The sequence below is a fragment of the Cnephaeus nilssonii genome, assembly GCF_951640355.1.
Source record: "Cnephaeus nilssonii genome assembly, chromosome: 4".
In the NCBI taxonomy this organism is placed as follows: Eukaryota; Metazoa; Chordata; class Mammalia; order Chiroptera; family Vespertilionidae; genus Cnephaeus; species Cnephaeus nilssonii.
Genome location: NC_137075.1, coordinates 108,485,535 through 108,503,300, shown reverse-complemented (window position 1 = coordinate 108,503,300; position 17,766 = coordinate 108,485,535). Strand labels below are relative to the sequence as shown.

Genomic DNA, 17,766 nt, shown 5'->3' with positions numbered 1-17,766 from the left:
ACACAAGCGGGCAGGGAGAAGCTGCTGAGAGACACTTCTCTGCCAACTGGAGCGAGCAGCTGCTCGGGCAAAAGCCAGTCTCCTCCTGGGCGCAGCACCCCCCCCCCCCCGCCCCCGAGCCCGCGGCGCAGCGTGGGGAAGGCACCGAGGCCCGTCAGCAGCCGCTGGCTGCGCCACGCTCACAGGTGATGGCTGGGAACCGACCAACGCCTGGGCCGCCCTCATGACGCCCCAGACCCCGAGCACGGCCTCCGCACTTCACCGGCTCCCACTGGAGAAACAGGAAGCTGCTCCTCACGGAAGCCCCGAGGGCCTCTCCTCCATGAGGTGCGCAGGGCCCTCAGCCCCCACTGGGAGGCCGACCCAACCCCGCCTCTCCCGGCCTCCAGGCTCGCCCATGGCCCCTGCACAGGCGTCAGGCCGCCGCACCGGCTCCGTGAGCCGTGAGCCAAGACCCAGCGGAGACAGCGAGGGCAGCGCCCGCACCTCGTCGATGAAGATGTGCGTGAAGGCCACCAGGCTCTTGGCGCTGACGACCTTCTGCAGCAGGACCCCGGTCGTCATGTAAATCAGCCTGGTGTCCTCCGTGGCCACCTTCTCCAGCCCCACCTGGACGGGGAAGGAGGAGAAAGGGCAAAGTGTTCAGGTTTAAATGGCTGCATTTAACTCCAAAACATCCGTTTTATCGGGGGTTATATCACTTTTACATTAAGACAATTACGTATGAAAACATCTACATACAAGAACGTAATTAAAAGGTAAAAGTATAAAAGCCGTAAGTCAGAGATCTTTTTTTCCTATTAAACTAGAAAGAAGTTAAAGTTATTTTCAAGGAATTCAGAGCTTCACTATTTTTAAAATTATGCCACAGTTCTACTCTATGAGAGAGCAACTGGACTCGTTTTAGTCCCAGCAGGAACCATCCGCTCGGACGTCAGCTCACAGTCCCCTGGGCCAGCCCACCTGGTAGCCCACCAGGCCGCCCAGCGTCCAGGCGCGCTCCCGGCTGATCCAGCGGGCCATGCTGCTGGCCCCGATCTTGCGCGGCTGCGTGACGGCGATGTGGCAGTAGGCGCCGCGCTGGAGGCAGTGGTCCAGGACGTACTGCGGCAGCTGCGTGCTCTTGCCGCTGCCCGTGGCGCCGTGAATGATCACCACGGAGTTACTTTCTATCAAAGAGATAACCTGCAAGTGGAAAAAAGCCTTTCAACATTCCCACAATGAACAGCATCTGAGATTACCTAGGGACCAACCTTCCTCTCGAGAAAGCTTCCTGGACGACCTTCCTTTCGCCTTTAAGTACTGAACCACCTGGCGTCACCGAGGAGCGAGAAGGCTGACGTTCGCTACGTTTTAGCCCGCATATCCTCCACGACCAGCAGCTGCTTCTACAGAGACCAGGCCAACTCCCCCTCCACTTCCCAACTCTTCATCCAGAAGACCGAACACCAAACACTACAGCTCTTGCTAAGTCTAAATTTCAATTATTCTTAAGTTTTTAAGTAATTCTATTGAGAAACATGGAATTCTAGCAAGAAAAACATGAAAACACAGCTGTGACTACATTCAAGTGGCTTGAAAAGTCCACTTAAAACTCTTTAGACACCTGTTTAAACAGCTTCCACTGCCCACTTACAGGGGCCATGGGCATCTTTAATCTCCTCCCCCCCCCCGTCCCCTGGCCCCGTGCCACCTGGGTTTCTGTAAGCGAGTGCTGGGGTCAGGGAGCACCACTCAGGTGAATATTGGCCTCTGAAACTTAGCAAAGCATGTCTGCTCTATCAACGTGTGTGCCTCCATCCAAAGCAAAAATGAAACTCCAGCTGGGCCCGTGGTCACTGCTCCCAGCACACACAGCGTGAGTGAGTGAGCTGCCCTCCTGGTGGCGCGGTGGCTCACGCTGCTTCGGAGGAAGACGAGGCAGCAGCCACGTGGGAGACCAGCGCGGACGCCGAGCAAACGAAGCCCAGCCCAGGCAGGCCCACCCGGCGCTCGCCGTGGCCACGCCAACACCCCTGCTGCGCTCCTCTGCTCAGAGCCGCACCCGCGGGCACTCGCCTGCCCCTCGACACTCAGACTGTCCGCCAAAAGGGCTGGGCCCGGCACCTATTCACACCACACAGTCCCATCACGCCACAAGACTCTTACCTCCTCCCGGCACCGGTTTATAGGCAGATCGGGGTATGTGTACGTTGTCTCTGGGACGCACGTGACAGGGCTTGCTTTAGCCGCAGGGGGCCGGGGACCTGGATGCAGACAAAGTGAACACAAGGCTACTTCTTACCTGGACAGAGACAAGGCCGCCCTAGCCGGTTTGCTCAGCAGGTAGAGCGCTGGCCTGCGGACCCGAGGCCCGGGTTCGATTCTGACCACGGGCATGTACTACGGTTGCAGGCTCCTGGTCAGGGCACGGGCAGGAGGCAACCATCCAATGTGTCTCTCTCACATGGATGTTTCTGTCTCTCCCTCTCTCTTCCACTCTCCCTAAAAATAGATGGAAAACTATCCTGGGGTGAGGATTAAAAAAAAAGACAAGGCAAACAACGCAATGTTATTTCCAATCAGCACGTACACCACATTTACACACACACGCGCACACGCGCACACACGCACACACACGCGCACACGCGCATGCTCTACAGGCGCACCTGAGGGTAATTCACAAGTTCCCTGGCCCCCGCTCCGCTCGCGCATCTGAGTGGGGCTCAGCTCTCCTTCAAAGACACGAGACCTGCAGGCACAGTGCTCGTTGCTGGGAAATGGGGCTCCATCAGAGGGGAGCGCACAGAACAAAACTCATAGAAACGTCCGCAGAACACACACTGGGAGTGCTCCAGTTCGCTGCTTGCTACTAAACAGCTGGGAGCTGGGAGGTACAGGCGCCAGAGAGGGGCGCCCTCCCGCTGGGAAAGACACGTGACGGGCGCCCCGCCCACTCACCGCGCTCCTGGGAGTTCCTCCTGTAACTCTGGACCTCCGGACCCCCCTTGACAAACTGACATTAAAATTCATGGCATATGAACTCTTACTGGGAATAATTTTACTTCCCAATTGAACTCGGCAGCCTCCCTGTCCCGCCCCAGACGTCTGTCTCTCCTCCAGCCCCGTCCTCTGCCCCAGCGCTCCTCCCTCCACCTTCCCGGTCCCCTCCGTCCGACACGCGTGCACAAGCTCTCCTTGCTCGCCCGTGCTCTCCCGTGTATGTGGCTCATTAGCTGCTCTAATAACGGGGTGGGTGGGGCGGGGGGGCACTTGTCCTGAACTTGCAAGGAGGAGAGTCCGAGCTGTCAAACCTCTCAGAGCCAAAGGGGCTTCTCCTGGGCCAGCCGAGGCCACTGGTTCGGGGCTGCCCGCTGCCCCCCCCCCCCCGGACAGCTTTCCAATCCTCTCGGCCTCACCTCACTTCCCTCCACAGCTCCTCTCAGCTGACACACCTCAGCGCTGCCTTCCTGTCCTCCCAGCTGGTGAGCCCCTCCCCGGTGCCCCCTCCCCCCAGAGCACTCTCAGCTAAAGATCCTTAAAGCCGCCCTGGCTGGTTGCTCAATGGTTAGAGCGCTGGCTGGGAACTGAAGGGTCCTGAGTTCAAGTCCGGTCAAGGGCATGTATCTTGGTGGACTCGATCCCTGGCCCCCGTTTGAGGCACGTGCAGGAGGCAACCAATCAATGTGTCTCACCTCCATGTTTCTCTGTGTCTCTCCCCCTCCCTCTAAAAATCCCCGGGGAAACATCCTCAGTGAGGATTAACAACAACAAGAGTCCTTTTAAAGCCAACGCCACGTTGAACACTTGCTAACTCACATGTCATTCAATTGTCTGGAACTCTGAGCGCACGCTGGGTCTCCAGGCTGGGAATCCAGGCCAGCCCACAAATGCAAGCAGGACATGAAGTTATTTAACAGGGAAACACCTTCCTGATGCTCAGGCGTCTCGATCGGAACAGGCCTTTTCCACACAACACGTGGGAGGATGAGATCCACGCGGCCCAGGGAGGGCGCCGGAGGGGGGGCTGCGGGGCCGGCTCTGCTGCAGGAGGGAGCTGCAGGCAGTGGGGAGGGCAGAGGGCAGTGAGGAGCGCGGGGAGGGGCTCTGAAGGGGAGAGACGCTGACGAGGCAGCAGCTGTCCTGCTGAGCCCTGAGCCCGGACCCCTGCTGCCGCCCCTGACAGCACTGACGGGACCCCGTACACCCCCGGCTCCAGGCATCAAAGACAGAATTTTCAAAAAACAAACAGACAGAAGCTCTATCCAACTGTCTACACCACGGCCCGCCCCCTGCACGGACACAGAGGCAAGCTGCCATTTTCAGGTCAGTGGCTGAAGCAGGACCAGCACAGGTCAGGCCTGCCTCCCGTCCAGCACCAGGGGGAGGGCAGGGGCAGAGGGAGGGCAGGGCAGGGCAAGGGGAGGGCAGGGCAGGGGGGCAGGGGAGGGCAGGGGCAGGGGGAGGGCAGGGGCAGGGCAAGGGGAGGGCAGGGGAGGGGAGGGCAGGGGCAGGGGCAGGGGAGGGCAGGGCAGGGGAGGGCAGGGGCAGGGGGAGGGCAGGGGCAGGGCAGGGGAGGGGAGGGCAGGGGCAGGGGCAGGGGAGGGCAGGGGCAGGGGAGGACAAGGGCAGGGGCAGGGGGAGGGCAGGGGCAGGAGGGCAGGGGCAGGGCAGAGGGAGGGCAGGGGGAGGGCAGGGGAGGGCGGGGAGGAGGGTGTTGGCGCTGTGCGTCTCTCATTGGGCGTCAGCAGGAAGCCAAAGGCAGCTGGCAGGGAACGCGGCTCCGCTCTCAGGGAAAAGACAATGGATACGTTAAGGCAAATCACCAACTCCGCACAGCCAAGTGCAGTCCCCAACCTCACCCGGGCTGTTGGGTTTGCTGTTGCCTCTTTACCCTGGGTAATCAACATTAAAAGGTCTGGAAACCAGAAGCCACGCTGGTTTCTGTTCACAAAGTCCCCCTCCTAGGAAGTGGAGTGGCGAGGGGAGGGGGTGGCTCTACCTGGAGAACATACTAACGTTTCTCACCTTGAAATCCAGACGCTGCACTAGAGAGTACGTTTGCCTCCTGCGCTGCTGACTTAAGCACGAAATTAAACCTTCAAATAGGATCTGCACGTCACTTTCTCCACGCGTGGGAGGGTATTCTGAACACAAAACTCAACAACTAGGGTTTCCCCTCTCGGGTCTGAGACAGGGCGGGGCGCACACAGAGCGGGGAGCGCGGGAACACGGCGACTCCCGGACTGTCCCTCCCTGATGAGGCGTCGTCACCTGGCCGGCACCTGCAGAGCTGCCTGGCCGCCCTGAACACCGGAAGAGCCACAAGCACTCAAGGACCCAAGTTGAAGGCCGCAGCATGGCAGCCCTCCCTCAGACTGAGGACACCCCGGGACGAGGCGAACCGCCACGTCAAAGCAGAAACCTGGGAGCAGGAGCCGGTCTGCAGCCAGGCTCACAGTTAGAAATGCTATCAAATCTCAATTTAAAAAATAACGGACCTTTTCTAAGATCTTCATTTAGTGCCCTGCGGTGCTCAGTGGTTAGAGCACTGGCCCCGCCCCGGAAGGTCTGGGTTCCATGCCTACCCGGGCGCGGCTGTTTGCTTCTGACACGGTGCGCGCCAGGGACTGTGGCGGGAACCCGCTGGGCGAAGGCCTGGCCCCCGCCGAGGCTGCCCCTCGCCTGCAGCCGCACCGCGGTGCCTTCGGAGACAAATCTGAGGGCAGCTCTATGGGTCCTGACGAGGGTTTCTGACCTGAGCTGGGGTCTCAGGCAAGTGACAGCCGTTCCAAACGTGAGTCCAAATCAAGGTCACAGGGCAAACGTGGGAGTCGCAGGCGCTCACCGCAGCCTGCTCCTTCCCCAGGGGCGACCCCGCAGGCCGCACGCACGGGGCTCGGGCCCAGGGCACTGGGGGGTGTCCAGGGCCAGTGGACGTGGGTGTAGCCCGCGCATCACCAGGACCCAACGCACTGCCCCAACGGACACCCACACGGCGGGTCTCACAGCGGCCTGCTGGCCCCCGCCCTCGGACGGCTGGCGGCATCCTGGCTCCCAGAGCAGCAGCGCCATCGCCGTGCCCAGGCACACTGGCACTGCCCGCAGAGACCAAGGCCTGGTGGAAGGGCACGCGCACGTACGGCTGCCACTTCTGGCACCAACGCCCGGGGCGTCTGACCAGCCCCCCGAGGGCAGCTGAAGAGGCTGAACCAAGTCCACAAACATCCTCTTCAAGAACCAGAGGGTTGGGAGAGATCAACCAAAGGACATGTGTGCAAGCATATGAGCCTAACCAGTGGTCACGGACAACAGAGGGGTGGGGGCATGCGTGGGGAGGGGTGTGGGATGGGAATGGGGGAATGAGGACAAATATGTGATACCTTAATCAATAAAGAAATTAAAAAAAAAGAACCAAAGGGCTGAGGAGACCATGAGGGGGTACCCGGCCAGAATGCAGGCGAGGCAGAGGTGAAAGGCCAACAAGGAGACAGCAACGTGAGTCGAGTGACAGAAACAGAACCACAAAGCGAAGCGAGCAGTGGGCACCGACAACGGCTCCGGCCCCCCAGGCTGAGGGCGGGTACCAGCCCTCTAAGGAGCCAGGAAGCCACTAAGCTTGAGGACAGAGGGATGTGCTGCGTGAGCGGACTGTTTCCGACCTTTAAAGGCTGCTGAGGAAGAGGAACTACTGCTCTCCCCGGCCTCTGTCCCTAAGCCGGATCCGCACGCCGAGCGGCGCACAGAGGGCCCTCACCGCTGCCCGCAGGAAGGCTGGGTGAGCAGCCCGGGAAGCTGGCGGCCCGCTGGGACCAGCGCCGCGGCTCCAGAAAGTCAGAAAGTCGTTTCGCCCAAACTCGCAGAGCGGCCTGTCCTTGTGGGAGGGGGCTAGGAAGGAACTTCACCTTCTACGTTACAAGTCTATGCTCTGTTTAGGTTTTTGTCTTAATATGTTTATTTTTCTTAAACTATAACAATTTTTAAGTAAGTTTCTAATTAATAGTAAGATAATGTTATTAGTCTTCCAGAGAACAGACTATTTAGGACCTATATTTAAAAGAGAAAAATGTACACGTTAACCCCCAAAATCCCAAATTAGCAAGCAGCATGGATTCTTTATTGACCAAAAGGCTACATTTCTTAGACTTTTAAGAAGTTAATGTTTTAAGAGACCTGACTTGGGATGGTAAACACACCATACATTATGCAGATGATGTACTATGGGATTGTACACTGAAGCCGATACAATTTTATAACCACCATCCCCAAAAACTCAATTAAAACAGAGAAGTCAACGTTTTAGCGAGTGAACAGCTCCCACTCCCTGCTCTGCAGCAGCGAAGGGCGGTTACCTGGCCCGCGGGCTGGGTGCTCACCGCCGTGCAGGTCCAGCTCCTGAGCCTCCAGCTGCCTGTACTTGCTAATGTACTCCAGCTCCCCGCTCTTCCGGCCAAGTGACCTGCAAACAACATCGGAACTCAGTACTCTGTTCCCAAAAAGCCAAGGACCCACCCTGCGCCAAGGAACGCTTGAACACTCTTCATCAAGTCACAGAAGAAATGCCAATGGTCGATAACAAGTAAAGGGAGCCCTAGCTGGTATGGCTCAGTGGACAGAGCATCCGCCTGTGGACCAAAGGGTCCCAGGTTTGATTCCGGTCAAGGGCACGTACCTTGGTTGCAGGCTCCTCCCTGGCCCAAGGCCAGGCCCTGGTCGGGGCACTTGCAGGAGGCAACCAATCAATGTGTCTCTCTTACACTGTTGTTTCTCTCTGTCTTTCCCTCTCTCTTCCACTCTCCCTAAAAATCAGTGGAAAAATATCCTCCATGAGGATTCACAACAACAACAAAAAAGTAAAAATACACTCAAATTCACAGTCATTTACCAAGCAGATGCGAATCAAAGTGATGCGAAACCATTTTTTCATCCTTCAAATTGGCAAATAAATTCTTAGATTATAGGGAGGGCGGTAAGTGGGTCTGACATTTCCCCGGAAGGCGGGCCGCCTGCCGTGTCTATTGGGACCCACAGCTCTGCAGCCAATACCTGTCCCCTCCGCGTCTTCTGCAGAGCACGCGGGGACAGGAGGCACGGAGGCCTCGGTTCCTTCAGCGAGCGTTGCCGTCACCAGCACACGGAGGCATTCTCAGAGCCAGAGGCGCAGCGGCGGCAGCCACGCCCGGCCGCCTGGAGCGTCCTCCCAAGGGAGGAGACAGCCAGACGTGCAGGACCCTCATCTGTGACAGGCAGGGCTGAGGGGCTCCAGGGAGGCGGGTGCCTTCTCATCACACTGTGGGAGTTAGAAGCGGGGGGAAGGCCCAGCAGAGGACACGCTAACCTGCGGCATACTCTTACTCTTACCTAACCCGTATCATTTTTTTAAAGAATGCCATCCGAGGCCATACTCAAACTAATAGACACAAATGTCCCAAAGAGCCCTGGCTGGTGTGGCTCAGTTGGCTGAGCGGCGTCCTGTGCACCAAAAGGCTGCTGGTTCGATTGCTGGTCAGGGCACATGCCTGGGCGTACAGGAGACAGCCAATCAATGTTTCTCTCTCTCTCTCTCTCTCTCTTTTTTAAATGTCCCAATCATTCAGTGAGAAGAGACACCTGCACTGTACATGCAAACGCCCGCGGCACTTCGCCGGGTTTCTGGGGAGGGTCTACCTGGAATGCGCTGCTGTCGGAGGAAGGACGGTGATGCCAACACTGAAGTTTGAAGTCGCTTTAATACAATGGACTGCATGAAAGGCACCTCTGGTCTGATATACCAGCCCATCAGCACTCTTTTGGTCACTATTTCCCTGATATCTACTCCTTAGTTCCCTCAGCAAAGCGGCCACTCAGGCCTGGAGGCTGCAGTCCGCTGGGGAGTGAAGGACAGTGGGGAGTGTGCCGTGGCGACAGGTTCCCAGGGAGAACGCAGCAGAGAGGAGAGGGGCGAGGAGAGGTGCCATGTTAACAGGACAAGGAGCATTTAGGCAAAGATCAGAAGAAAAATGAGAAGCGCAGTGCAGGTCTGCACGCAGACACAGCGAAGGCAGCCCAGAGGGGCGGCGAGGGTCAGGCCTGGCTGGGACAAAGTGTGCTCTGGGCAGAGCCAGAGGGGCCAGGTAGAGGGGTGCGGGAAGCCTGCAGAGCCCTGAGCAGAAACCGTGCTGGTTCCACAGCCAACATGCTCCAGGTGGCCTGCACCAGGTCCGAGGCAGCATGAATCACGGCAATCAGAGGTGGTCACCCAGGGGCAGCAGCAGCGGGAGGCCACAGGCGGCTGGCAGGGTGCTGTCCTGAGCACTGACCGCCACAGTACTCTGGAAACCTCTTGGCTGCAGCTGATGGCACTGTCTGCCCTGGGAGCAGCTGGCGCTGCAGACGCCACACATAACCTCTCTCACCACAACATGCAGGCCTAATGTGAACCACGTCTCTTCTTCATGGTTCATTTGGAGGAAAAGGCCAGAGAGAAATATTGTTAAACTAGAGGCCCATTGCACGAAGATTTGTGCAATAGGCCTTCCTTCCCCTGGCTGCCAGCACTGGTTTTCCTCCGGCACCCAGGACCCAGGCCTTCGCTCCGGCCACAGCGGAGAAGCCAAGCCTCTTCAGTCTTCAGTCTTCGCACCACACCTGCGTATGCAAATTAACCCACCATCTTTGTTGGGTTGATCTGCATACTCACTCCTGATTGACTGGTGGTCATCACAGAGGTATGGTCAATTTGCATATTTCTCGTTTATTAGTGTAGATGTCATCCAAGGCAAAGCCACTGTGCTGTCATCGAACACAGGCCTGGAGCGCGGACCCCGCCTGCTCTTCAGCCAGACCCGCCTGTGCCACAGGCAGCACAGTGACACCCTGGTCCTCAGCACCCACCAGACAGGAGGTGGTCGCTACAGTGAGTCACATGTCCTCACAGCTCCATCTTCCCGGGCCTGACTCCATTACTGCCTCACCACCGTGTTCTCAGAGATCACGGTGCACGTTACAGTTACCTGCTTGCGCATGCGTGGCAGGCATCCTGCAGCTGTGACCCGCTTGCACACACTACTATTCGGAAAGAAAACGGGGGGAGTCCGGCTACTCCGCAGCTCACCCTGACCCCGCGGCTCTGCCTCTCTTACTTGGTGGTGGGACTTGCTCAGAACATGTGCTTTGCCAACAGTCAAGCCTGGTCCACTCTCCCTGCTGTCCCCACAGAGGACGGGGACCTGGCTCCCCATGGCCTGAGAGTACAGCTGAAGAGTCAAAGCAACAAGGTTATTTTTGGAGCTCCAGAGGCACGAATTACAGCTCCACTGTGACCGCACGCGCAGCAGGCAGCGCGGGAGACAGCCCCTGCATCCTGGGGGCACATCTGCCACACGGCTCGCTCGGCGGCCACTGCCCTCCCCACCCACGTCTGAACGCATCACATCGAGGGCAGCACCAGGCCGCCGGCGTCTTTTCAGACCACGCAGCCAGCCAAAGGCTGACCTTACGTAAGCGGCGCGGCTTCGGTAGTAAGCTATTTCTGTCGTTTCCTCCGCTGCTTACAAGGTGAGTTAACGAGCGCCTCTCCACAGGAAGACTTCACAACCTCGTTCCCAACATAGAAAGTTATTTATTCAAGCGCAGCCCCGGCGGCGAGCGGGAGGCAGCCTCCAGGCGCAGCGGAGCAGCAGGCGGCCGAGCGCCGGGTCGGCATCCCCACCGTGGACCGCAGCCTCAAGGTACGCTCTGCCCGTGTCTGTCCACGCCCGTGCCAAGCATGTTTCTGGACAGCACTTGGCTATGCTCATATTTTAAAGTGTCCTCAGAACTTTTAGAGCGAGTGTTAGTGTGACTCAGAAAAGGATCAGTCTGCAGATTATCTCTAACTTTGTACATTTCATTTCGGCTTAGCTACACAAAGCATTTTTAAAGCTTGGTTTGGGGCACCGACCTAGTTAGGAATTAAGACTTTCACCCGTGTTCCGACCTTACTTTGACCTGTGTATCTACCCAGAGAAAAATGTACTCACTTTTCTGGAAAACGCGTTATGCAGAGACAAATATTTGCTGTCAGAACCGCGACACTGTGTGCAAATAAACGCGAGAACCCCCCACAGGCCCGATGCCGCTCTTCGGCTGGGTGAGATGGCCTGGGCACAAGCCCTGCCCAGCGGCGCGCCGCGCTGGCTCGGAGGCCGTGGCCAGGACGCTGCTGCGGGAGCTGCAGTGGCACCTGAAGGAGCGGGAGCGGTTCGTACAGGAGGTGGACCATGGGCACCCCGGGGCGCGCGCGGGGGGCGATGACACCTGGCTGAGGACCTACCAGAACCCCCACACCACCATCCCGGCTACTGAACAAAGGCAGCTTGAAGCTCTCTGCTCGCGAGTGCAGCCCTGCCAGGCGGGAGCCATTCTCAGCAGGTACCAGCCCCCCTTCTCGCTCGTGATGCGCATACTCTGGGTCTAAGCCCTCCCGGGTGGACGGGAAAGTGCACGCTGTCAGCAAGCTCTTTAACCGTGTGCGGCCAATTCCCGCAACCGAACGCCTAACGAGCAATATCTGCTGCCATCTTACTGGCTAGAAATGCTTTAAGTCACCCCGAAATCTCTTTAGTAGACGCATAAACTAAGCCGCGGGCAGACCCTCGCGGGTGGCACCGCCCCAGGACGTGCTGCCTGTGGGGGACAAGGGGGGGCAAAGGAACTGTCTGGACCATGTACTCTCCCTGCCCCCCTCTAGGTTTCGAGAAGTCCTGGCAGAACATGACGTGCTGCCCTGGGAGATTGTCTACATCTTCAAGCAAGTTCTGGAGGACGCCCTGGGGGGCCCTGAGAGAGGCGGGCAGCAGGGCCTGGCGGCGGGGGGTGTGGGGGGCCCCACTCACCCTGTGTGCCCAGGGGACAGCGCCCGGAGCTCAGACCAGGATGAGATTCCCACTGTTTCCAGTTACGTGGAGCGACACGCGGAAAACAGGCTCCCCACGTTCTCGCGCAGGACGTGGGACCTGCCGTATTACCACCCGCCCCGCTAGGCTGCTCGTGACCAGAGGCCATTCAGGACCATCGCGGTCAGAGCTTAACGTTCAGAAGAAGGTGATGTGACCCCCGCCCCCCCCCCCCCGTTCCTCTCTGCTGCGAGGTCAAAGTTAAAGACCCCTGTGGGCGTGTCCTGTTCTAGACAGTGTTCCCTTTGAACCTCTCCAACAGCGCGTTTCTTAAAAACTAAAATGTTTCCTAAATATTTTGAAGAAAACATGTGAAGTATTTTCTTATAACTCAAAACACCTCACAGGAAGTGAGGCATTTGTGCAGGAAGAGATTTGACAAGTTCTGTGTGACACTGTGACAGCAACCTGGACTCTGATCCTAAGAGGAAGCGACACACAGAACAAATAAACGAGTGCGTGAATCCTCTCTCCTGTGATGTGTCGCCAGTGCATTCTCTCAGAGGGAGACCCGTGGGGCAGGAGGGAGGGCAGCGAGGGGCAGGAGGGAGGGCAGCGAGGGGCAGGAGGGAGGGCAGCGTGGGGCAGGAGGGAGGGCAGCGAGGGGCAGGAGGGAGGGCAGCGAGGGGCAGGAGGGAGGGCAGTGTGAAGACAAGGCTTCATCCTGACACTTCATTTTTAATCTCAGCTAAATTAAGGGGAAGTATAAAAACATAGCTCTGTGTCAGATCAGGAAAAAGAGATGGCCTGCTATAACATTAGTAGCTGCTACTCTCAGAAAACAATGCTGACATATACTTTACACCAATATCATGTTCACTTAAAATAGCAGCATATTTAATATCTAAATTAAACATTTCATAATTTCATTAAAGTAGGGAATTATTCATTCATCATATTTATCTTTATGATCAAACTAGAGGCCAGATGCATGAAGATTCATGCACTGGAGGGGTGGCCTTCAGCCCAGCCTGCCCCCTCTCACAGTCCGGGAGCCCTCAGGGGCGGGAGGCAACCCAGCGATCCGGGGCAGGAGACACCCCCATCACACCTCTGCTGCTGCCACTGCCGGCAGTGCAAGCCTCAGCCAGCCCTGGTTACCTGCACCTCGGGCTGGCCCTGGGTGGCTGGGGGGCTGAGGGGACTGGGCGCCGCCATCTTGTGTCTGTGGATACTGCCATCTTTGAGGGTGGGGCAGCAATTAGCATATTCCCTCCTTATCAGATAGGACGCTAGACTTTACCATTCTCTTTTGCTTCTTTGTGTTTTTTGTGTGTTTTTTTAAATATATTTTATTGATTTTTTACAGCGAGGAATTGAGAGGGATAGAGAGTTAGAAACATCGATGAGAGAGAAACATCGATCAGCTGCCTCCTACACACCCCCTACTGGGGATGTGCCCACAACCAAGGTACATGCCCTTGACCAGAATCAAACCTGGGACCTTTCAGTCCGCAGACCGACGCTCTATCCACCGAGCCAAACCGGTTTCGGCATCTTTTGCTTCTTTGTTAATCCTCACCGGAGGATATTTTTCGAATTGCATTTCAGAGAGAGAGTGGGAGGGGGAGACAAAAAGAAACATCAATGTGAGAGAGACACATCCGCTGGTTGCCTCCCCACAGGAGAGCAAGCCTGCAATGGAGGTACATGCCCTTGACCAGAATCGAACCCAGGACCCTTCCGTCAGTAGGCGGATGCTCTATCCACTGAGCCAAAGCAGCTAGGGCTAGACTTTACCATTCTTAAAGGTAATTCCAAGGAACCTAATGTCTATAAGTTTACATTTGGAGATTTGTGGGGGGGTATTTTTCATCTAAAAGAAAGAAAAAAAGGAACGGAACTAAACCTCCCCACCCTGCACCCCCGGGAGCGGCCTCCCTGTGGCCTCGACCCCAGCCGTGCGATAACCAGGGTCAAGCCGCGCAGGGCTCGCTCGACAGGCCCCTGAGAGCCGAAGAGGCCGGCCATCAGCGCCCCCGTGCCGGCCCTCCGTTTCCGTTTCCGGGGCGCTGCCGAGGGCTCTTCCCTGGCGGGAGACTTCTCGCGGGAACTCCGTGCGCGAGGTCAGTCCCACGCGCACAGCTGCTGACCGCAGACCAGGACCAGCCGAGGCCTGCGCACCCATCCCCGCGGGCCAGGCCCTGGCCGGCTCACCGGCCCGTTTCCTGTGGCCGCCGGAACCGATGGACGACAGCCTGCCTGGCTTCGCACTGCTCGGCAGGCACCCGTGTTTTAGAAAGAGAAGCTGTGAGGCAACGCCGCGTGGGGTTGTCCACGGAAGCCACTGTTCCAGCAGGCTCAGGTGAGGTATGCCCAGAGATGTCACCATAACTACGGCCTGCTCAGCGGGCTACAGCACGGGGTACGCGTCGCCCTCATATGCACTGGGAAACCCAAAGGTCCACGTGACCCCCTTACTGTGATGCTCGCGTCACTGCCGTGGTCTGGGGCCGACCTGCGGGACCTCCGAGGTGTGCCTGTGCCACAAACGCAGTTTAAAGCCAGCCCTGCGTCATCTCACGTGCTGTAAACCGGAAATCCGGGGAACCCAACTGGGCCCCTGCTTAGGGTCCCACAGGCCAACCAAGGTGCCCACAGGCTGGCTCCCCACTGGAACCTCATTCAGGCTGCGGCCAAACTCAGTGCCTGGAGGTTGTAGGTCTGAGGCCCTTTCCTTGCTCGGAGCATCAGCGGGACCGGCCTGGCCCTGCCACGCCCACAGCCCACAGCCCTTCTCGTGCTTCCCTGAAGCCTCATCTGACCACCACCAGGCCAGCCCTCTCCTGCCTGAACCCCCGACTCTCAGAGGTCTCTGCTCTGAAGGGTGCCTGTGATTAGATAATCCAGGTAAGCTCCCTAGTTTAGGACCTGAACCCTCTATTGCATCTGCCAAGTCCCTCTGCCATGTCACACGGGCACAGGTCCAGGGGACAGCTCTGGGGTCACCTACCGCCCAGGACTTCCTACGGGAAGCTGAGCAACAAGCCCCCTTACCACCAACCTTTTCCTCATCTACAGCCAGAACGCCACCCACCCCCGGAGCTGTCCGGAGGGCTAAGTGACACGGCTCCATGGAGCTGCCCTGTGCCCGCCACACGAGGGAGGGGCCTGGCATGAGACGGCAGGGTGCAGCCCAGGACGCTCCTGTCAGGAGGATGGAGACGACAATGTTGGCACTGTCTGCCTGCACGCGTCACTACCGAGGCTGACGCTCTCCCGGCAGTTTCACAGTAATTTTACACGCACTGATGGTAGTAATTTTTAGAATGGGGCTTATTTTTGTCTTTTCATTTATTTTACAAAAGTCTCAGTATATAAAGGACTGGAAATTTAAAAAACTGGTCCTTAGTTATAGGGACACTTAAATCTATACTATCATTTCTGACAAGGTTAATCATATTTACTTCCAATATCACACCACAATGAGTTATTTAAAGCAATGCTGTTCTGTCCTCCAAGTCTAGGGAGCAAGCTGGGGCGGGGGGGGGGGGGGGGGAGGGTCAGTAAGGAGGGCAGCCCACGGGGTCCCTCAGCAGCGTCATCCTAGGGAACAAAGTGCACAAAAACACGAGCAGCGCCGCCGCCCAACGCGGCACAAGGGTCCCTTTGTCCCCTCCCTGCCTCCAGGACACAAATCCACCCAAGGCCCCAAGTTGCCCCTGAGCCTGCAAAGGCTGGAACCACCATGAGCCCTGACCCACCGGATCAGACAGAGCAACAGACAAGGTCAACTTAACAAATTAAAAACAACACCACTCTGCGGACTGTACCACAAAGGGTGCTGAACTCCGGGGAGGGGCCAAGCAGGGGTGCAGACACCCCGAGCTGAAGGTGCCTCCCCAGGGCCTTCGGAGGGAGAGCAGGTGTTTCTACTCACCAGGCCCACGTCCCCTAACAGCAGCAGGCATCCTCCCGCCACCAAAACCACAGACAGCAGCTGCTTAAGTCAAACAACAGTGGGAGGCAGAGCGCCCACAAAACTGAACAAAGCTCCCGCTCCCACGCTCCGGGGTGTTTACCCAATTGCGTTGAAAACCTCTGACCCCACAAAAACCTGGCCCTAGGACCTGGGTGCTTACAGCAGCTTTATTCACAATTGCCAAAACTCGGAAGCCGCCAACGTGTTCTTCAGTAGGTGGTACCCAGACACGGGCTGTTACCGAGCACTTGAGAAGAATGAGCTCTCCGGCCATGAAAAGGCCTGGAGGAACCTTAATCGCATCTGGATAAGTGAGAAAAGCCCATCTGAACAGGCTACATACCTGTGATTCCAACCATAGAACATTCCGGAACATGCAAAACAATAGAGATATTAAAAAGACCAGTGGTTGCCAGGTGGGGGGGGGGGGGATGGGGCAGGGGCATAAATAGGTGGAGCAGAGCAATTTCCAGGGCAGTGAAACTGCTCTGTGTGATACTGATGGTGGCTACATGTCCTTGTACATTTGCCCAAACCCACAGACTGTACAACCAACACCAAGAGGGGCCCCCCTTCTTAGCTATGGTGGATCCCCGCGGCTTCATCCGCTGCAACAAATGTAGCACGTGAGAGCAAAACGTCAATAGGGCAATGCTGGGGGGTTGGAGGTGGGGGGCCCACGGCTCTCTGCACTCAATTTTTATGTAAAATTCAACTGCTCTGAAAAAGTCGTCTAGCCCAGCCGCATCGCATGGCTCGGCAACTGAGCATCGACCTATGAACCAGGAGGTCACAGGGTCAGGGCACACGCCCGGATTGCGGACTCCATCCCCAGTGAGGGGCGTGCAGGAGGCAGCCCACCCATGATTCTCTCTCATCATTGATGTTTCTATCTCTCTCCTCTTCCCTTCCTCTCTAAAATCAATAAAATAAACAAGCAAAATATGAGAGAGACACATCAGACACATTTGCCAGCCCCTTGTCTCCCACATCTATTAATTTAAAAAAAAAAAAAAACTAGAACTCCGCATCTGGTGGGGGAAGGTTAGCTGGTGTGGGTGGCGGGATGGGGTTTGTCTGTGGCCAGCTCGCTTTGGGACGGCCTGGCATCGCCCCGGCAGCGGGGACCGGGGCGTGCCAATGGGGCCCACGTCCTCGCTGTCCCGGCCTCGCACCCACCCGCTGCCCAGCCGCCTACCTCCTGGATGCCGCCTGATGCGCCTGCGCAGGTGCCTGGGCCTGCGCCTGGGCCTGCGCCTGGGCCTGCGCCTGGGCGGCGGCGGGGCAGACACCAGGGGCTCTGTCCCTGCGCTGGGCCTCCTCTCTGGCCGCCTCGGCCGGGAAGGCGGGCGGCGAGCCCAGCAGCTCCACATCGGTCACGGTCTTGCCGATGGTGAACCAGTCGTTGATCTGGTCGATGGTGAGCTTGCGCAGCATGGTCGCAGCCTGGCCTCGGCGCCGCCTCAACCGCCTGAGGACTACGTGGGAACGTGGCTCAGCGTCGTGCCCAAGGCCCCGCCCTGCTCCCAGCCCTCCAATCAGAGTGTGCCCCAAGGCCCCGCCCTGCTCCCGGCCCTCCAATCAGAGCGCACCAGCGCCCACGTGCCCAGGCCTCGTGCCTGCCAACCCACGCCTGGCCACGCTAGGCCTGCTGGGAGCTTGGCTCGCCCCGCCCCCACCCAGAGACCCGGGCTTTCAAAGCCCTCGGGGCTGCCGCCCGTGCTGACCCGGAGTCTGCGCCATGTGACCCCGGGGCCCTCAGCCCTCTGGGCGGGCGCAAGGTGTCAGTGGACCGGGAGGTGCAAGACCCAGCCTCGCGTGTCCGCCCTCTCCCTCTGAGGGTCTCCATGCAGGGCCGCTGGGATGGGGCTCAGGCGAAAGCAAACCTGGGCAGGGAGTTGTGGCTGTCTTGCCGAGGTCAACAACTGGCGGCGAAACGGGGACACCTTG

General features: G+C 58.0%; 2 protein-coding genes across 2 annotated transcripts in view; one reads left to right on the top strand and one right to left on the bottom strand.

Annotated features, from left to right (window-relative positions):
* The window catches only part of TDRD9 (tudor domain containing 9), a 54,474-nt gene extending 36,708 nt beyond the window's left edge, over positions 1-17,766 (bottom strand). The window contains exons 1-6 of the mRNA XM_079768699.1: positions 17,703-17,766; positions 17,015-17,294; positions 7,332-7,438; positions 2,149-2,246; positions 964-1,185; positions 487-609 (exon numbers count right to left, since the gene is read on the bottom strand). Coding sequence (XP_079624825.1) covers positions 487-609; positions 964-1,185; positions 2,149-2,246; positions 7,332-7,438; positions 17,015-17,253 — 789 coding nt within the window. The 5' untranslated portion in view covers positions 17,254-17,294; positions 17,703-17,766. The remainder of the gene's footprint in view (positions 1-486; positions 610-963; positions 1,186-2,148; positions 2,247-7,331; positions 7,439-17,014; positions 17,295-17,702) is intronic.
* On the top strand, positions 11,072-11,981 carry RD3L (RD3 like; the record flags this gene model as incomplete). The annotated part of the gene is made up of 2 exons (XM_079767682.1): positions 11,072-11,370; positions 11,690-11,981. The coding sequence occupies 2 exons, from the start codon at positions 11,072-11,074 to the stop codon at positions 11,979-11,981; spliced, it is 591 nt and encodes a 196-aa protein (XP_079623808.1).